The sequence below is a fragment of the Trichoplusia ni genome, chromosome 9 (genome assembly GCF_003590095.1).
Source record: "Trichoplusia ni isolate ovarian cell line Hi5 chromosome 9, tn1, whole genome shotgun sequence".
NCBI lineage: Eukaryota > Metazoa > Arthropoda > Insecta > Lepidoptera > Noctuidae > Trichoplusia > Trichoplusia ni.
The window spans coordinates 14,285,908-14,305,324 of record NC_039486.1 but is presented as its reverse complement, the minus strand read 5'-3'; the positions used below and the strand labels follow the sequence as shown (position 1 = coordinate 14,305,324).

General features: G+C 34.9%; 2 protein-coding genes across 4 annotated transcripts in view; one reads left to right on the top strand and one right to left on the bottom strand.

Moving 5' to 3' along the window:
• Window positions 1–19,417, top strand: part of LOC113497243 (CUGBP Elav-like family member 4) — a 519,343-nt gene that overhangs the window by 174,453 nt on the left and 325,473 nt on the right. The gene's annotated exons all lie outside the window — the stretch shown is intronic.
• On the bottom strand, window positions 3,830–12,048 carry LOC113497245 (parkin coregulated gene protein homolog). Its single transcript, XM_026876716.1, has 5 exons — window positions 11,801–12,048; window positions 11,200–11,354; window positions 9,961–10,132; window positions 6,298–6,447; window positions 3,830–4,608 (listed from the first exon to the last, which is right to left on the bottom strand). The coding sequence occupies exons 1-5, from the start codon at window positions 11,934–11,936 to the stop codon at window positions 4,448–4,450; spliced, it is 774 nt and encodes a 257-aa protein (XP_026732517.1). The 5' UTR covers window positions 11,937–12,048; the 3' UTR covers window positions 3,830–4,447.

Below are 19,417 nucleotides of genomic sequence, written 5' to 3'. Positions count from 1 at the left end.
TGATTGCACTCGGCTGGGGTTTTATTTTAGCAACTAATTTGTATTGGTATTCCTGCTTGCATTTAGTTGGAATGCGAGAGCCCGCAATCAAACTTCGTGCACGTTGTATTGTTGTACGATCATGTTTTGTTTCATTTTTATTTCAGAATTTTCGCGTTTTTAGTTTTGCTTTTTGATAGTCAGTTTTTTATTACAGTGTTTAAATAAATTTGGTAGTTGCTCAAAGTTATTCAAAATCAAAAACACTATTATCTAAGTCACAAAAATAGTCTCAGCATATTGTTTTTTCTTGCGTCGGAAGTGTTGCAGGACAAAATACCATTTTTTTCAATTTTATACTACTAAAATCTATAAACTACTAAATCTATAACAGTACTTTTTCACACGTAAAATTTAATTATAAACACCAAACTTTTACCACCCAACAGACAAAAAAAAACCATACGAACACAGCCCCACAGCGCCACACAACAAGACAAATCCACATACAATTCATAACCGACCATAACAACACAATACAATCAAAACTAAAGAAAGAAGTCAACAGTAAAAAGCACTAAGACGGCGCGTATAAGTCGTCTTCAGAAAAATCGCAGCGATTAATATCCTGGGAGAGACTGCAGCATCATATTTTTCATCATTATGTTCTCATTAAACGGGACTACGTCAGGAAATCGGATCACGAAAAAAGGAAAGATCATTTTGTCTGGACGTCTAGTTGTGTATTCAATCTGTTTGCTGTTTATTGTGATTCTTTTGATGTATTAATATTGTAAAGTAGTATTTGAATGCAAGACTTAAATTTAAGAAAAATTTTAGGTAGTTCATGTGGTTTACGAGTTGATCTGATACCACGTTAACACACACGCCTAAAGATGAATGGCCATTTTAACGTCGGCGTCGTTTGTTTTTTGACTCCGATTTTGTACGTATATCTAGATTGAAAATGATCTTTAGGCATTCAACTTTACAGTGATTCGATGTGCCTAAAAAGATTCCTAGCCAAAAAATAAGTCTTAATCGTCTAGACTTCAAACTGAAGTTAATTAAACATAACAATGAATTTAAAACAAAGTAAGTCGACAAAACTACTCATTGTATTTATAGTTACAGACAAAAACTGCAGAAAACTTTTGCCACCACACACCAAATCACATCATTTTATCGAATACACAACAGATAAAACTATATAAATAAAATAAAAAGCTCATTTCCTTTACAATAATGAAACAGTGAAAACCAGTGAAATAGTTTTGGAGCGCAGTCTTCACGAAAATTACCCCCTTGATTACTGCCAAGATAAATTATTCGTGTCTGAAGACGGAGCAGGGATACCGTCTAGCTGGATGAGACAAGTACTTAGAGCATGAATACAAAGTACGTTGGATGTGCACATGATTCGTAATTGTTAAGCATTTTGTATAGTTTTCCCTTCTTTAAGCCTTAAAATAATAAGGTTTATAGTTCTCGTTTAATTCTATTCGTATCTTGATTTTTGTTTCATTCAACAACACGTTATAGATATCTAGTTGGTGTTCGATGAGGGTATATCAGTGAATTTTTGAAAAAAATGTTAAGACTCTAAGTCAAATTCAATCAAAATGGCCATACCCAAAGTTCGAGTTCTAGAGTTTCTATTCAGTTTCCATCGATATGGTATTTTTTTGGACATACATGAAAATCAAGAGTCTGTCTTGAAGTACCAGTCATCGTTATAAACCTAACCTCCGCTCAGGTAACAAGCCACATCCATCCACAATACATCTTCGACCGCCTGTTATAAATGTGAGGGGCTAAAAAGGTGTCGCCTTGAATCCAGACCGCGTCTGCAGGCAACTGATAAATATACTCCTAAGACGGTTCTCCCTCAATTTATATTAATATACGAATTCTTATACGTCCAAACGTTAATGGTGACTTGTCACTCATAATCCTTTGTATTTCGTTTGTATGAAATATTGAGCAATCAATTTTAGCTTCAACGTACATTCAATGAACTTACTTATCGCTATAGAGTCGATTAAAGAATTTAAATGAAAAAAAAACTTCGTTTTCTTATTTACCTTAGTTTATTCCAAGATTTTTCAGTTTGTGACATGCGTATGCAACTTGAAAATCTAATAATCTTTCCCTCAGGACAAGATTTCATTCGCACTAACATGAAAATCATGTCTGAGCTAATATCAGACTCCCTTGGCAGCCGTAGGTACTCGAGCCAAAACTCGCAACATCCCAAACATATTGAAACAGTTTCATAATGTTTTAAAACTCAAAGAGTTTTCTAAGTTACCGTGAAGTAAGGCTGGGTGTACAACAGAGATGAACGAAGATGGGTTACGAAGCTGTGTAACAGTGCTTAGCTAAACGATGCGCGGTAACGTCATTGTCTCTTTTTATCCAAAATGCGGTTAATTTGCCCATTTTTCCTACAAGGTCGCCATCTCAAGCAATAGCGGCTAAATTAAAAAGTAACGAAAACGTTTTCTTTTGGTTAACATACTCGTAAGTCGTAGAACAGACCGTTTACTACCCGGTTATCCATAACACGGAATGAAAGTAGTAGTTTAAGTCCAGCGTAGTATTCAAATTAAGGGTTACCTAAAATTAGGGTTGAGTTATCAAAAACACCTGCCAAAACAGCTTTAACTGTAGAGAGCTGACATTTTCCAACAAGCCGCTCCTCGCTTGCTCCTTACCTTCCTCGCTCATCTCTGGTGAACACTCCGCCTTACTTCCCAGTCCTCGTCATATCGCTACAAGTGGGGTGTGAGCACCAATAGTGTCCTACAAGGCTTTGACGTCACGTATCTCATATGGCCTTACCCGATATTGTTGGAGCGAACGGTTACTTCCCTCTATTTATTTTCTGCCTGTATATTACACTGCAAGGTAGCGTTTTTAATGAAATGATGTTGATATAGTTTCATGTTTGCCGAGTTGATGGTAAAGGAAGTGGCTTGGTAATAGCTTTAAGAATTATTATACCGACAAATTAATTGCGTTTTTATTGATTTAGTCGAGGTTAGGTTTTATTTTTTATGTTGAGTTCTAGAACGTTTGTTTTTCTTTGCTACAAGAACTAGAAAATACTTTTCAAATGACGTAGAAAATATAAATATTGCGTGTGAATTGATTTTAGCAATTTGAAGTATGCAAATTCACAAAATATTCTCAGTATCGGTGTCAATTGGAATGTAGAGACAAAAGATCATCGGAAATCGTCACTTACTCAAGAATTGTTTGTGCTATTAGAAGGCCCAAACACCACCTACACACCTTAGCAAAGGCTGTCAAATCCAAGCTCCATCAAATTCAAATCAAACTCTACATATAATCCGACATCACTTACATGCATACGTTGCGGGCGGTTTATCCAAAACAGAAGCAGTGCATGCAAATTGCATGCATACATAGCACCCTGGATTCGGGTTCAGATTGTAAATTGCCCGGCTGATCTAAATATTGACTGTGACCTCCCATAGGATGCAACTTCATCGTTGCGTAATTATTGGTAAAATATTTTGGTGCTATGTTGCATTAAAACATTCGTGTTTTGGATTTTATGTTGAATTTTTGTACTGTTTGAGGCAATTAATTTTATTGAGATAAGTTTGCACAACATTTGAGCATTATCAAGAAATATTTTTAAAGGTTTTTCTTTTTGTAATAAAAGTTATAAAAATACCACCTTCATATAGCTTAGGCCTAGTGTTTACAAGCCCCAAAGTTTAGAATATAATAATACCCACACAAATTCTACCTTCGTTTGTTATTCCCACAAGGCAAGCAAAAGTATAAGATACATTTATTAAGGGTTTACTCTAAGGCGAAAATAAACACAGATAAATGATCACGCAGAATTTATTGAATACAATTATTCATGCCAAACAAAACACAAACTTTAACAAAACTAAGCCTAACCAAGATCACAGAACTGTACAAGTTACACGTAAAAATTAACAATTCAATAGAATTCTTAGGTCACAATAGTGACAAAATAACAATTAATTTTGAATAACAAAGCTTCATACCTAACTCAATTAAGCCAATTGACAAATGTTTGTTTAAATTCAATTATTGAACATTAATTGAGAACGCGTGGCATTTTAATTTGTTTACGGTTCACCGCTGTTTTGTCTTTAAACCACACATAAACTAAGTCCTTACTCTGAATAAGTCAAAAGGACGAATAATACGTAAATTCAGAGTATTTTAATAGTAAAAACAATTAAAATATAGAAAAGAAGAATAATACGTACCTTCCTGATTAATATATTTGAGCCTACACAAGGTGCATAACAAAAATGAGTATTCGAACTCCGAAGTAAAAAATACATTTTCGAAATCGACATAATTCTTAACGATTTTTGATTATATTTTGAATTATGTTGAAATAGAAAACAAAAAAGAAATAGAGTGATTAGTGATTATTACTTGATCTAGCAAATTAGTTTAATACACATGATTCGTATGTCGGTACCATGTACTTGATGTTGATGAACGCGTCTGGGCCTCCGTATCGTTCCAGTATTTGCAACGTGTCCTCTATTAGGTCGGCCACATTCTCACCTCGCGTCGTCGTGTGATCGATGCCGGACCCAATATTACCTGGCAAAACAGAAAAATAAACAGTTGAAAAACGAAAAAATCGACCGCTGTCGAAGGAACTCGTTTTGCTTCTGTTTTTACGCGTTTTAATCACGACTGTCCATCGGCTAATTTCATACAATTTCTCTTTACTAAAAAATTCAATGTTAATATCCAAAACCAGTTTTGACACACGAGAAAGCTTTTGGTGATAATTCATCTCACACCGAGAGCCGTCAACCCACTAGTTATAATTAAATATCGGAAAAAACTTCCCGAGTGAACTTCACACCGCGAAATGTAGAGTTTATTTTTGTCGTCATCCACCATTGAAATCGAACCGTTAAATTAATGAACTCTAAAATATTTGCCTTTTATTAAAATCTGCATCTGGTTATTTGATTGAGTGTAAAATATGTTTTCACAATCTCATCACGTTTGCAACATGGATATTGAAAATGGTTTTTCTTTTTTAATATATTGAGTGGCGATGAAATGTATGATAACGTTTGATGCTTTACAGCCAGTTTTCCACTTTTATATTTTTCATGCAACAGTAGTTTTATTGGTTCGTATAACAGTTTTTATATTAAACGATTTTGTACTGAAAGCTTAGATTTTTAATTAAAAACTTTTTCTTTCAAACATCGAAATGTATTTTACTTTTAGTTCATATAAAAATTATCTCTTATAACGAATATAAGGTATCTTTGAAAAATCACAGCGACAGACTCGCAAAAAATTGTCTACCATTTTTCCACCAAAAAGCGTCCAATTTCGAAACCTAATTACGTCTCCACACCCGATTTGCGTCGTACTACGTCATCAATCATTTTCACCTCATAATTGACACGTAGAGGCCGAGAAGATATTGTTTTCAGCCTAATAGACTTGTCGGGGCATCCGACCAGATTAATTACATGTGGTTGTGAAATTTCGGGGGACGTGTGGTGTGGGTTGCGCCGCCGTCGGCGACGAGTGCCGCATTGTTGCGAGTTGAGCGTCTTGGGTTTTTGTTTGAATGTTTTACGACATTCTTGACAGACTTTTGGTGTTGACTAATGAATTTTATTGTTTGAGTGTGGGTATCAGGTACTAAATTGATAAATTCTAGGTACTTAACCTATACAACAGAATTTGCCAATCCGTTGTCCTAGTAAGACCCAATAAGCAAAACCACAAAATCGTACATGATTTCAGGTACAAGGAAATAGTTAATTTAATGAATTCTTGTTACTAACTTCCATAGTCCTACAATACTACAGTCAGTTCTTCCATCATTTAGTCCTCGTTGTTTTTGTGTCGTTGTCTACCTGTGGCTAATGTTTCGTAAATTGTTCGCCATTTATACAGTCGCTAGCGTTCCAACTAATGTATAAGCTTTAAATGTGAATCGTCTGCTTTTTGTGTTGATATAACTGAGGGCTTGTAATACGTAAATTAACTTCTAGAATGATTTTAATGTTTTATCATTGAATGATAAAATAAAGTTATGCACTGATTAGTTTTACAAGCTTTGTGACGGAAAAAAGTTGACTGTATTTATAATATTGACATGGACATATCCACCAATATTTTTAACAGCGGTCTAAACTTAAGATTGATTAAAGAATTAAGGTCCAGCTCTTAATGAATTTTTGTACAAGTACAAAAAAAAATCATAAAAGTCACTTACGACCAGTAAATTCAAATAAAACAAAAGAAACTCACGGTTTTTATCCTTGAATAGGTTGAGTATAGGTAATATCTGCCTGTAGTAGGGCACCAGAGCCTCGCCGACCCTGTCGCAGCCTGTCACTAGCATCTGAATGCATTTGAGCGCGTGGCACAGGACAGCAGGACGCTTTGTTGCTAGCGCATCTGTAGGAACGGAGTTAATAATGTTATATTGTAAATTAGTTAGGACAATGTATTTTGTTGTTCATAAATGGTAGTGAGTTGAGTGAGACTTCAGTATCGTTCATCTGTAAAAAGTAATTTGTATTCTTTTTTGTCTACTATCTAAAGGCCCAAGGTTTTATTTCTTGCGAGAATAGTAAAGTGATATGAGGTCACCACGAACACCCATTGAGCGCGACATGTCAAGAATTCGATCCCCGAGTAGTACAAGCATTTTTGTGATCAAAAAAAAAGTCGTACTGCTGTGGACTGTTCGAAAATATAAAAAATATGGTATGTACTCATAACATTTTTCTATTGGAGAGTAAATTAAAAAAGCACTTATATTCTTTTTCAAAACGATAGATTACACTAATTCAGCTAACAAAACACAAGGTAAAAAATGTCGACAAGAAGATAACACATATTCTAACACAAAGCACGTATAACGTAGTACCCTTAACCCTAGAAAGATAGTCTGCGTAAAATTGACGCATGCATTCTTGAAATATTGCTCTCTCTTTCTAAATAGCGCGAATCCGTCGCTGTGCGTTTAGGACATCTCAGTCGCCGCTTGGAGCTCCCGTGAGGCGTGCTTGTCAATGCGGTAAGTGTCACTGATTTTGAACTATAACGACCGCGTGAGTCAAAATGACGCATGATTATCTTTTACGTGACTTTTAAGATTTAACTCATACGATAATTATATTGTTATTTCATGTTCTACTTACGTGATAACTTATTATATATATATTTTCTTGTTATAGATATCGTGACTAATATATAATAAAATGGGTAGTTCTTTAGACGATGAGCATATCCTCTCTGCTCTTCTGCAAAGCGATGACGAGCTTGTTGGTGAGGATTCTGACAGTGAAATATCAGATCACGTAAGTGAAGATGACGTCCAGAGCGATACAGAAGAAGCGTTTATAGATGAGGTACATGAAGTGCAGCCAACGTCAAGCGGTAGTGAAATATTAGACGAACAAAATGTTATTGAACAACCAGGTTCTTCATTGGCTTCTAACAAAATCTTGACCTTGCCACAGAGGACTATTAGAGGTAAGAATAAACATTGTTGGTCAACTTCAAAGTCCACGAGGCGTAGCCGAGTCTCTGCACTGAACATTGTCAGATCTCAAAGAGGTCCGACGCGTATGTGCCGCAATATATATGACCCACTTTTATGCTTCAAACTATTTTTTACTGATGAGATAATTTCGGAAATTGTAAAATGGACAAATGCTGAGATATCATTGAAACGTCGGGAATCTATGACAGGTGCTACATTTCGTGACACGAATGAAGATGAAATCTATGCTTTCTTTGGTATTCTGGTAATGACAGCAGTGAGAAAAGATAACCACATGTCCACAGATGACCTCTTTGATCGATCTTTGTCAATGGTGTACGTCTCTGTAATGAGTCGTGATCGTTTTGATTTTTTGATACGATGTCTTAGAATGGATGACAAAAGTATACGGCCCACACTTCGAGAAAACGATGTATTTACTCCTGTTAGAAAAATATGGGATCTCTTTATCCATCAGTGCATACAAAATTACACTCCAGGGGCTCATTTGACCATAGATGAACAGTTACTTGGTTTTAGAGGACGGTGTCCGTTTAGGATGTATATCCCAAACAAGCCAAGTAAGTATGGAATAAAAATCCTCATGATGTGTGACAGTGGTACAAAGTATATGATAAATGGAATGCCTTATTTGGGAAGAGGAACACAGACCAACGGAGTACCACTCGGTGAATACTACGTGAAGGAGTTATCAAAGCCTGTGCACGGTAGTTGTCGTAATATTACGTGTGACAATTGGTTCACCTCAATCCCTTTGGCAAAAAACTTACTACAAGAACCGTATAAGTTAACCATTGTGGGAACCGTGCGATCAAACAAACGCGAGATACCGGAAGTACTGAAAAACAGTCGCTCCAGGCCAGTGGGAACATCGATGTTTTGTTTTGACGGACCCCTTACTCTCGTCTCATATAAACCGAAGCCAGCTAAGATGGTATACTTATTATCATCTTGTGATGAGGATGCTTCTATCAACGAAAGTACCGGTAAACCGCAAATGGTTATGTATTATAATCAAACTAAAGGCGGAGTGGACACGCTAGACCAAATGTGTTCTGTGATGACCTGCAGTAGGAAGACGAATAGGTGGCCTATGGCATTATTGTACGGAATGATAAACATTGCCTGCATAAATTCTTTTATTATATACAGCCATAATGTCAGTAGCAAGGGAGAAAAGGTTCAAAGTCGCAAAAAATTTATGAGAAACCTTTACATGAGCCTGACGTCATCGTTTATGCGTAAGCGTTTAGAAGCTCCTACTTTGAAGAGATATTTGCGCGATAATATCTCTAATATTTTGCCAAATGAAGTGCCTGGTACATCAGATGACAGTACTGAAGAGCCAGTAACGAAAAAACGTACTTACTGTACTTACTGCCCCTCTAAAATAAGGCGAAAGGCAAATGCATCGTGCAAAAAATGCAAAAAAGTTATTTGTCGAGAGCATAATATTGATATGTGCCAAAGTTGTTTCTGACTGACTAATAAGTATAATTTGTTTCTATTATGTATAAGTTAAGCTAATTACTTATTTTATAATACAACATGACTGTTTTTAAAGTACAAAATAAGTTTATTTTTGTAAAAGAGAGAATGTTTAAAAGTTTTGTTACTTTATAGAAGAAATTTTGAGTTTTTGTTTTTTTTTAATAAATAAATAAACATAAATAAATAGTTTGTTGAATTTATTATTAGTATGTAAGTGTAAATATAATAAAACTTAATATCTATTCAAATTAATAAATAAACCTCGATATACAGACCGATAAAACACATGCGTCAATTTTACGCATGATTATCTTTAACGTACGTCACAATATGATTATCTTTCTAGGGTTAATACGGTAAAGGAGGCCGATCAAGCAAACCTTACAAGTAGTAAAGAATTAATGCAGACTACAAAATGCAGTATGAAAAATGTAATGTCGTGTCGAGCGGAGTATCGTATAAAAGTGCACTGGAAATTTAAATTACTCCCCGACGGAGAGCACTCTGTGGCGATGAAAATGCTTATAAGTTATTATCTGCCTAAAGTGTATCTACTTGCTGAACAGAACGCGTTAGGCATACACGTAACTGGTTTTTTTATTGTATTTGTTTTGAGTGTAAACTATGGGGTCAGTTTGGCAAAAAGAGGTTATTAATAGAATGGTGGTATCAAACTAAGAATTTTACATCATATTATGATTATAGCTTGGATAGATTACACGAGGATTTATTTTACTATGAAATTACCTTCTCATTCGCAGCTGTGAAGAAAAAGCTTATATTTATTTCCTCCTCAGTCAGTGCGATCAGATTTCATCGTTCATTTAGCCATATTACCTATTCAGACTAGCTAAATAGCTTTCAAATTAAAAAAATACTATAAAATCCATTTAAAGAAGTCCACTTACTTTTAATCGGTATGATGAGTTGTGGTACTACCGGCAAGACTTTGTAGGAGCCCTTGGTGACGAGGTCGTGAATCCCTTTCTCCACGATGAAGTTGAAGGGATACGAATTTTCTGAGAGACCATCAAAGAACATAGGCAGGTAGTGGTGGAAGTCCAATTTTTCAATCGGCACCTATGTGTAGAAAATATTCAACATGAGAAATATTACCAATTAGACATGTTTTTTTTTTACTTAAGTACCTCATCAGATTGAGCAGTTTAAAAAACACGAGTTCCTGTGTAATAAGCGTTTACTTTTGAATTTAAAAATATTTTTTTTTAGTTGGTTTTTCATACAAACGAAAATGCGAACCGATTTTATATTATCATCCAATAAATCTAAGGTTTACTTCACTTTACTACCCTCTCATATAAATAGAGCGTAAAATTGATTAAATTCCATATTCCCTAGACTGGAAAATATTCCGATTCTACGAATAGTACGTACCTTCTATATTTCTGAGATTCAGAAATTAAAGGCTCAAAGATCTTATTAAACTGTGCTTAAAACCGATGTTCGATTTGGTTTGAGTTTAGAAAGTCTTGATGTAAGTGAGGAATAATAAAAGTAGATGCTAGATATTAGTGTTTTCTTAATAGTCAAGAAAAGTAATAAAATTGTTTGCTAAGACTGGAGAAGAAAATGTAAAAAGTACTCTAATTTTCAAAGTGATTTTCCTAACTTTCAGATTGAGTAACCACGTAATATTAAACCTAAGTAAATAATTCAAGTACTCAACGTTTGTTGACGTGTCAACTGTCGAAGCTTCAGATACCTCGTTCCCTACGAAAATAGGTTATTTGGGCACCTACGCACTAGTTTTGAGTAGGCATCGCCTACACACAATTATGAAAGTACCGGAAAACCCAAATGTACTTTCACTAATTGGTTGTAATTTGTAATACAATTTAGTGTGCTGGTTAGGTTAGGTTCTAAAATAATGAACTTCATATTAGCAAACCTTTCAAATTTCGCAAAATTACCTATATCAAATTAGTCCTAGTGATCACAATTTGTATGAATCAGTTTTTAGGGCACCTATATAATCTACATATTTATTGAAGGAATTCCACATAGTCTCAATGTTGCTGAATAGATTTTAGAATGACACTGAATTAGGGAACACCGAATGACGTGCCTCTTCAAATACCAGTTAATTCTACAAAAAAGTACGTCATAATTAAAATGATAAAGCTCACCTTCCACGACAATCGCTTGCCGAAGTTAGTGAACTCGATGCAGACTGGGAACTCGCCTCGCTGGTAACACTTCCTGAACATTGTGGGACGAGGTGGCAGAGGATCGAACACGCCGCATTTCGGTGGTGGTACCACTCTGGTGTTCTTCTGCATAGCTGTGAGAGAGAGAAAAAGAGAGAGATTAAAAAAATGAGTCGAAGTCCAGGTGATTTAATATTGACTGATGATTAAAAAGGGCTTACAAAATTTGGACTACCTCTAACACGACTGGTACGATGATGCGAAGACGTCGTGACAGATTAAATTCTTTATGGTTAAAGACACCGACTTTTTGCTACCTACTAACTGATTATCATAGTAACCTACTGCCCCCAAATTAATCCTAAACACGCGTTCAGATTTTATGGCTTGTACTTGATTTCGATTCATTGGAAAACTGAGGGAGTTTTTGTCGCAGGCTTGTTGATGGATTGGCAAGCTGTTGCTGTTCTGTTTTATATTCGATAGCCTTCAACACGGGCATGATGAATGGAAGCCCATTGTTTTCTCAATGGAAGTTGAAAGATCAAACTATAGTAGGACAGATAATGCATACACTTACCTTGTATGGTGAATGCAGGGACCACCCTGGCTTTCTTCGTCTTGTATCCATAAGGATAGTTGGGACTCGGTTTCTTCAAAGAATTCCGAAAGTCTTTCCCACATTGTTCGGGAGCGCACGCAGGTAACAACACCATCTTAACTTACCAATAAAAAAATATATCAAAAAAACATGCTACCTACTCCAGCGATGAGTAAATAATCAAATAATATCGATCTAAAATGTTGACACAATAATAAAATAACTAAGTAAATTTGTTCTAGACAGGGGCCCGAATCTGATTGTTTATTTTGCAACATGATCGTTGCTAAGCAACCGGTCGCCTATCGATTGGTCGACGGTAGCGCCGCCAGCGGACATTGTGAGAGTCTTGTGTGTACATAGGAAGCTTTATTGCGGACGTGCCCGCCGACTCTGTTTAATTTGTTGACATAAATAGTGAGGGCACTTGGGCGATGTAGCGGTGTTTTAAAAATAACTTGAAGATATTAATCGAGGTTGTTGGTTGTCTGGACAAATATTTGGCTTGCGTTGAGGGCGTGGGTCAAGAATTTTGTTACTTAAGTTTCGGATGAAATTACTTTATTGAAGGAAATGTTTGATAAAGAGATAACTTGGGATAATACGATAGATAGATTATGAAACAAATTACGAGAGCAATATAGTTTATTTGCTCAAACATAGGCTCGTTCAGTAAACCTTTATTGTAAATAAAATGAAAGCAAACAGCGTTCCATTTCAATCCAATTTGAGAGAAAATAAATATTCTACATAAATCGCGAATTCACAAGCGTATGTGTTGCCAACGTTAGGCCGGGTCCACGCCACAGAATTATATTAGCGATGGAAAATTTTATTACATTTTAATATGAGGTATTTCCACAATATCTCTCTATTCGAGGAAAATCTTTTGAATTTTGATCAGTACTTCTTTTATGTGGGCCAAGAGAAAAATGCTCTTTGATTTTTTTCGTATCGTGAAACTTCAGGGATTCTCTATCGACCGATTGATCTAATAGGTTGTGGTAGAAATGTATTTTTATCCACGTGTACGAAAATTGAAGTTTGATTGCAAGTGAATATTTATTAAGTGGACGAAAAGTTAATAACTGAACAAATATGTCATCCTCTGTTTTTATTTGAAAAAGGTTTCAGTGGAGCGCTATCCGTACCAAAAAGTACTAACGTTCTATTTCCCACATTTTAAGAAGGCAATTAAGTGGATTTTTTATGTGTTTGGAAACAACCAATCATATTGAGTAATGCATTTACTTCTCATGTATAACTGTTTTAGTATCAACTCTACTAAATTGAAGTTCACTATTTTATGAAAAAAGTAAATATTTTGCAACATAATTAACAAGGGTATGTTAAGCGAGATCAAAAGTGTCACCGCGAACCAAATTACATCTGAAATATTTGCTTTATTAATTTGTTCGGTTGTTTACTATTAATTATCGTTAATTATATTGCCCGCGTAATTAATTGTGTCCACTTGATTATTTTATTTAGTTCATAATGTTTACGCAATTACCAATAATATTTGTTATTGGTACGAAAGCAGATGAAATATTTTGTGTTATTATTTTGACGAAAATAATTGCTGTATTTTAACCTTTAAAGGCTTTCAGTAACTTTAAATACATAAGTTGTTATTGAGTTCAAAATCTATCGCTATTCATATTCTAATACCAATCTGCAGTTATAAGATATTTTATTTCAGATCATGATGGCAAATCTTATACTATCAAGATAATACCAATAATATTTTTCTCTAACCTGGCCATTTAAATTATGGCCCATGCTCACCAGTCGCGTCTGCAACCAGAGACCAATGAGGCATAATATAACGTTGTCATAACTATAAATCTATGCTGCTTCCCCAGCTAGCACATAAAAAAGCAGTTTAGCGTTACAAATGAGCTATAATATCTATATAGTCATAGTAACACATTATCCTTATTTTTTATGGCAACGTGGTCACATGAATGTAAGCGTTGGGGCTGTTATGTACGTCTTCGTAAATATGAGCTGGAGTCGGCAAAAATCTTAAAAGAAGGAAATTTGTAATGTTTGCCAGTCTTCGTAGCGAAAACATTAAAAATATCCAAAACTGAACACACTCTATTTTCTTATTTGTCGTTTTGTCAGTGCAGTAGCTCATGGCTATGCCTCGTAGACGCGCATATATTTTAAGAACAAAAACTATCAGTCGTAAAATATTTTATCAATAAACGGTTCAGAACAAAAGCCGCCCTCTAAACTCAAACAACCGTCACGCGAGACAATAGTAAAACCGTATAACGCCATTAAGAACATTACGATCTTTTAAATCACCCGCCTGCAGCCGCCATCAAAACCGTTATTTTAGTGTCGTGTGTTCAACGGCTTCGAACAGAGATTTCGCGGCAAATTGAATGTCGGGCGACACAAGCGTTCGATATTTAAAATTTAATATTGCATCAGCTGCCAGGAGCATTATGAAAATTTTTATGCCGCGGAGTTTACAATGAACCTACGTGGTGAAGTTTGGATCAGTTTTCAATATGTTCGACCTGTTTTTGGCTTAAAGGAGGTTTTAAACGTGATTAATACTTGTTTGTTACATTTTTAATAATAAAAATAGTTTGAATACAAGCCGAGCATTACACTTAGTTTATTCTGTACGGTTTAGTGTCTAAGTTTTGTAGGTAATATAAAATATTCAGAGATATTTCTATCAAAAATTAAGAATGAAAACCCAGCTTGTTAATAGCATTAATAATCAATGATTTTTTTTGGCTATTGGGCATATTTTGCAATGTTCAGATTATTCATTTCAATTGTTGACGAATAATTTCATAAACATTACTAACCTGCCGTTCTACATCCAAATACTATTTGCCATGAATTACTTTACGTATAAGAAACTAAAGAGAACTTCTCGACTGAAGTGGAGCCGCGTCCCCAGCTATCCATAAAACCTCTTGTTGGTCTCTTGGGGTTCGAACGATTACTGTTGAATTAACTAGAGCCTGTCGTTCAGTCCATTTTCTTAATTTGTGAATTAACTAAGAGCTTTCGTAGCAACTGGATAGTTTAGGTGGTTCTTTTTACAGAATTAAGTACTGAGACTATTTGTTTAATCTAGAAATGTTTTTGTGCTAACCTAAAGTAAATTAAATTGGATGAGATCACGCTAGTACGTTTGTTAAGGTGTCTATTTTTGGGTTATTTGTAATTGATACAAAGGTTTTTTTTTCGTAGCTCACGTTTTTAGGTTAAAAATAATGGGACTGCAAGTGAGAAATATGGTGCATACCAATCTTAGCGAAAGTCTTCATTTTAAAACGAAAATACAGGTATACCACCCCCTTTACATCAACCTGTTTCATCCATCAGTGAAAAGGCTTCAGTGTATATCGGAAACCGGACTGCTTCATAAAACCCTCAATACAGAAAGAAAGAAACATACTAAGTGAGCGGTCACCCACGACTACGCACAAAACACGTAGCAATTGACCGAAACAGAACCTGCAAAAGGGATATAAAGAAAAATCTTTAAAAGGATCCTTCTATTCATCACATCTCGCAAAAATGTATACGGACTCTCGAATGTGGGGTGGATTTGGAAAACAAGAATGAATGTACACACATCATTTTGTGTGTATTTGATGAGAATGACCGAGACACACTGCTAAGGTACTAATACTGATGAAAACGACGTCCAAAAACCATTTTCTAACAAAAGTCTAGGTCTATATATTATATGCTCCAAATAAAAATAAGTTTGCGCACAAAACACTTTTGAACCTACAAAACAAAGACTAAGTCCGGTCCTGTATGTGAGGTAAAAATGTTAACTGCGGTAAACTGTGTAGGCGAAGTGTGGAGGAATAACGTCAGCAACATTTTATCAAGAAAACCAAACGCGGCCGAACCTTGCCGATCTAACAACTGTTCGAATTCGGAAGCTGGATTACTTTTACTGAAAGTAGAGTTTGAAATTTGTATTTATTTTTGAAGTAAATCAGGGTATAACTAAGATTTTAACGTCCACTTTTGACTAGAGTGTGTGCGACAATGCAGTAAAGGAGAGTCATGCTTTTTGACGTAATTTCAAAAATCTTGACTAGTGATCAATATTGTTTTCGATCACGTTTCCTCACTCAAAAATATTGAAAATTTAGTTTTATATACACAAGAGCCAACAGCACTTCCAGAATTCAAAAGCAATCAAAATTTAATATAGTACCTATCACCTGAAAATAAACAAAAAATATATCGCTACGAAAGAGCTCAGTCATGGCATCAGCATTATTACTTTTCCTCTATAAAACACAATAATAACTGGTCGGCAGTCGATTCGGTGCCTTCCAAAAAGGTGAATAAAATTCAAGCCGGCGGCTTTTCGCCGATACCTGCGATTTTTTCGTTTCACACCGCAACCCGCGCGGTAGGCAGATTCTGGCAATTTTTAAAAAACGATTCACGAGTGCGCAGCTCAATTTATTCTTGTTAACATTATTGTAAAGTTGTGTTCCGTGTATTTTTGCTATCGGCGAGTTTGATTGAGTATGTTGTGTAGAAATCCAATTATTCAATGTAGTATGGTTTGCTTGAAGATCCTTATGTGAAATCTACGCAAGTACTGTGCGGTGTACTGTGTGCGCTGTACGGTGCTTCAAATATGCAGGTATTTATAAGGAAGGAACGAACGCTATCAAAAAGCATATTAAGTTATCATTACCGTATAGAGCGTTCTCCAGCCAAGATCTCCATACTAATTGTAACTTTTACATTTTGAATAGTTTTTATGGTACAGGGTTTGGTTTAGAAGCAAAAGTAATGTGAGCCTTAGATATAACCTATCAACTGTAAATCTCACAAACCTGCGACCCTATTTTAATCGGATTACTAATATAACACTCGTCTATGGCAATTCGATTACCATCAGAGCAAATAATAAACGTAAATTAATTCCTAATTAGACCAATCTAATGCCAAGATATAGGATGGACTGATACAATCTGATCTAATGTGTCGTATTTCTGAAATCTCTTTATTCAATCTCTTTACAAAACTAGGTACTAGCGTTGATAATGCAATTTTTTTACTTTTATTGTTTTAGCGGATACAGAAATAAATTATCCGTGTTCATCAGCTAGGGACTTACATAGTTGGTATATGTTAACCTATAATTGAATGATATACTTCATGTGAGACAAAAGAGAGGGAAAATAAAGGTACGAGGACGTTTTAATTTTACAACTCATCACAAAGAATCCTTGTTAATAGATAACACATAACAAAACCTTTCGTCTATCATTAAACGCATATTTAAAGTCTTGGATAGACTCCAATTTTCAGCAGCAGCCACCATAACTAGCCCAGCCACAAAATAAACATAAAATTAAAATCTTATCCTTTTTAAATCCATGTAACACCATCTTTAACGTCCCATAAAACCACAAAAGCTGTTAATATGTACATACGTATAAATAACAAAGTTTAAGTACATAAACTAGGTATATCGCCTGGCTAGATTTACGACTGGCTAAGTACCCGCCTTGGTCTCACGTTCTTACCATAAAACAGTTTCAAGTTGAAAGACACGGGAACGGAATGGGTATACGCCATACATCTTACAGCTTTTGAATAGTTGAGACATCGGTGGTTAAGATTTTTATTGCTCGGATCGTTTAGGTTAATTTTGGGATAGTTTTTATGTTGGCTGCGTTGCGTTGCATAGATTGAAGTTGAGATAATTTTGATGAAAAATTTCGACTTTATTGTACCTACTATTTTCTTTAATTAAGAATGTATGAAGAGTTGAATTTAAGGAAATTAGAAGCCTACAAATTTTTGTTTTTGTAATAAATTAAAAGAAAATTTTAATGTTTGTTATTAGACGTAAATATTTCTAGATTTTTTTTTCCGAAACAAGCATGGCTTCATTAAAAACACGTTTGTTTTGTTCTAAACCTAACCTTAAACTGGATAAAAAAGGTTGTAATTTTATTAAAATGAAATACCTAGTCTCATCAGTAATCTAGCGGCTTGTAAAGGCTAAATTACAAGGAAAATTCCTGGAAATACCAGAACACAAATAATTACATTCAGACCGAACAAACAAGCTGATTAACATTCATCACTGAAAATCAAATCATACAAAATTAATATAATTTAAGTAAATTATAACCACATGCTGTGATCCCCAATTCATATACCATTGCTTTGAGGTAAAGTATCTTATTATCAGGGTTTCACCTGTTTACCTGCCCAGGGGTTCGAATGCTCTAATGAACATTCTTTATGTAAGGTAACAGGGCAAATGACGTGACTCAAAGCGCACTAACGATGTTCAAGTTATTGCTTCAGTATTATACATACGGCAAAGTCAAATGATTCCTAGTTTAAGGTAGAAACAAACTTGCCTCATATATAATTAATGTAGGTATTTTGATATCCAATCTTTTGAGTTCAAGCGGCTTCAAATGGAGGGATTCTTAATTTTTTTAACTGTACTGACTTGATAAACCATTTTTTTATCTAATGTGAAGCTACTGTCATTTGGTCCCATAAATTTTGACTCAGTATTTTTTTATTAAGATTATGAACTATAGAACTATTATCCATAACACATACACATTGCATATGATAAGCATGTTTTTATTGGTCAGTATTTTAGTAGCTTTTGAACTAAATTGTAATAATTTTACTAGTGAGATGCTATACTACATAATGTAGAGCTGCGTCGCACGTCCATATCTGCAAAGAAGTGTAAGCCTCTTGTAGTAAGTTGCATACTTAGCGTTCGGGAGACGATTAGGTCTCTACCTTTCTTCTAACGTGATCATTTTGACGATTTATTTAATACACTGTAGATTGTTTATCAGTGGAAAGATATACCGTAGAAGGTCTTAGAAATCTGCTACCTAGGGCGATGATAGCTTCATAATTGATCGGTAAAGAATGAGCACTTATTTACACCGAAATATAAACCAATTATTCGCAATCTTGTTCCTATGTTACCACAAATGTACTTCACAATTTTATTAAAATAATAATCCCATCATGCAAAACAAATAAAAAAAACATTTCGATGCATGGTTACGAATTGCATGCGACTGTCCTTTTCATTGCATCCAAATAAATGCTATAAAATATTAGTTGCAGGTCACCTCAGAGCCGTGTGTCTCAACCAAATTTCACGGCACTAAGATCTGAATTCAATACAACTACCTACACATAAACACGTTTACTAAGTACATATGCTGACACAATTTGTCTACCATCAAAATGTGCTACGAAAAAGATTTTAATACCTATTTATATTCTACAAATATGCATAATTATTTTATGAGACTGGAATTTGGTTGGTGACTATTTTTTCTTGACGAATTGACTTCATTGAATGACGAAGAAAGGGAAATTTTTAATTTTGTTTTTAGACTATTTATGTCTTTGCCATCGTCAATACAAAAACATTTGATGATAACATTCAAATGATTTCATTACAACAGGCGGGGTGATAACAGAGAGAGCCTAAAGCAGACATTGTACCGAAAAAAAACATACAGATTGCTTTTGCGAATGTAGAGCAACACTATCACGCATCATTAATTATTATTATTA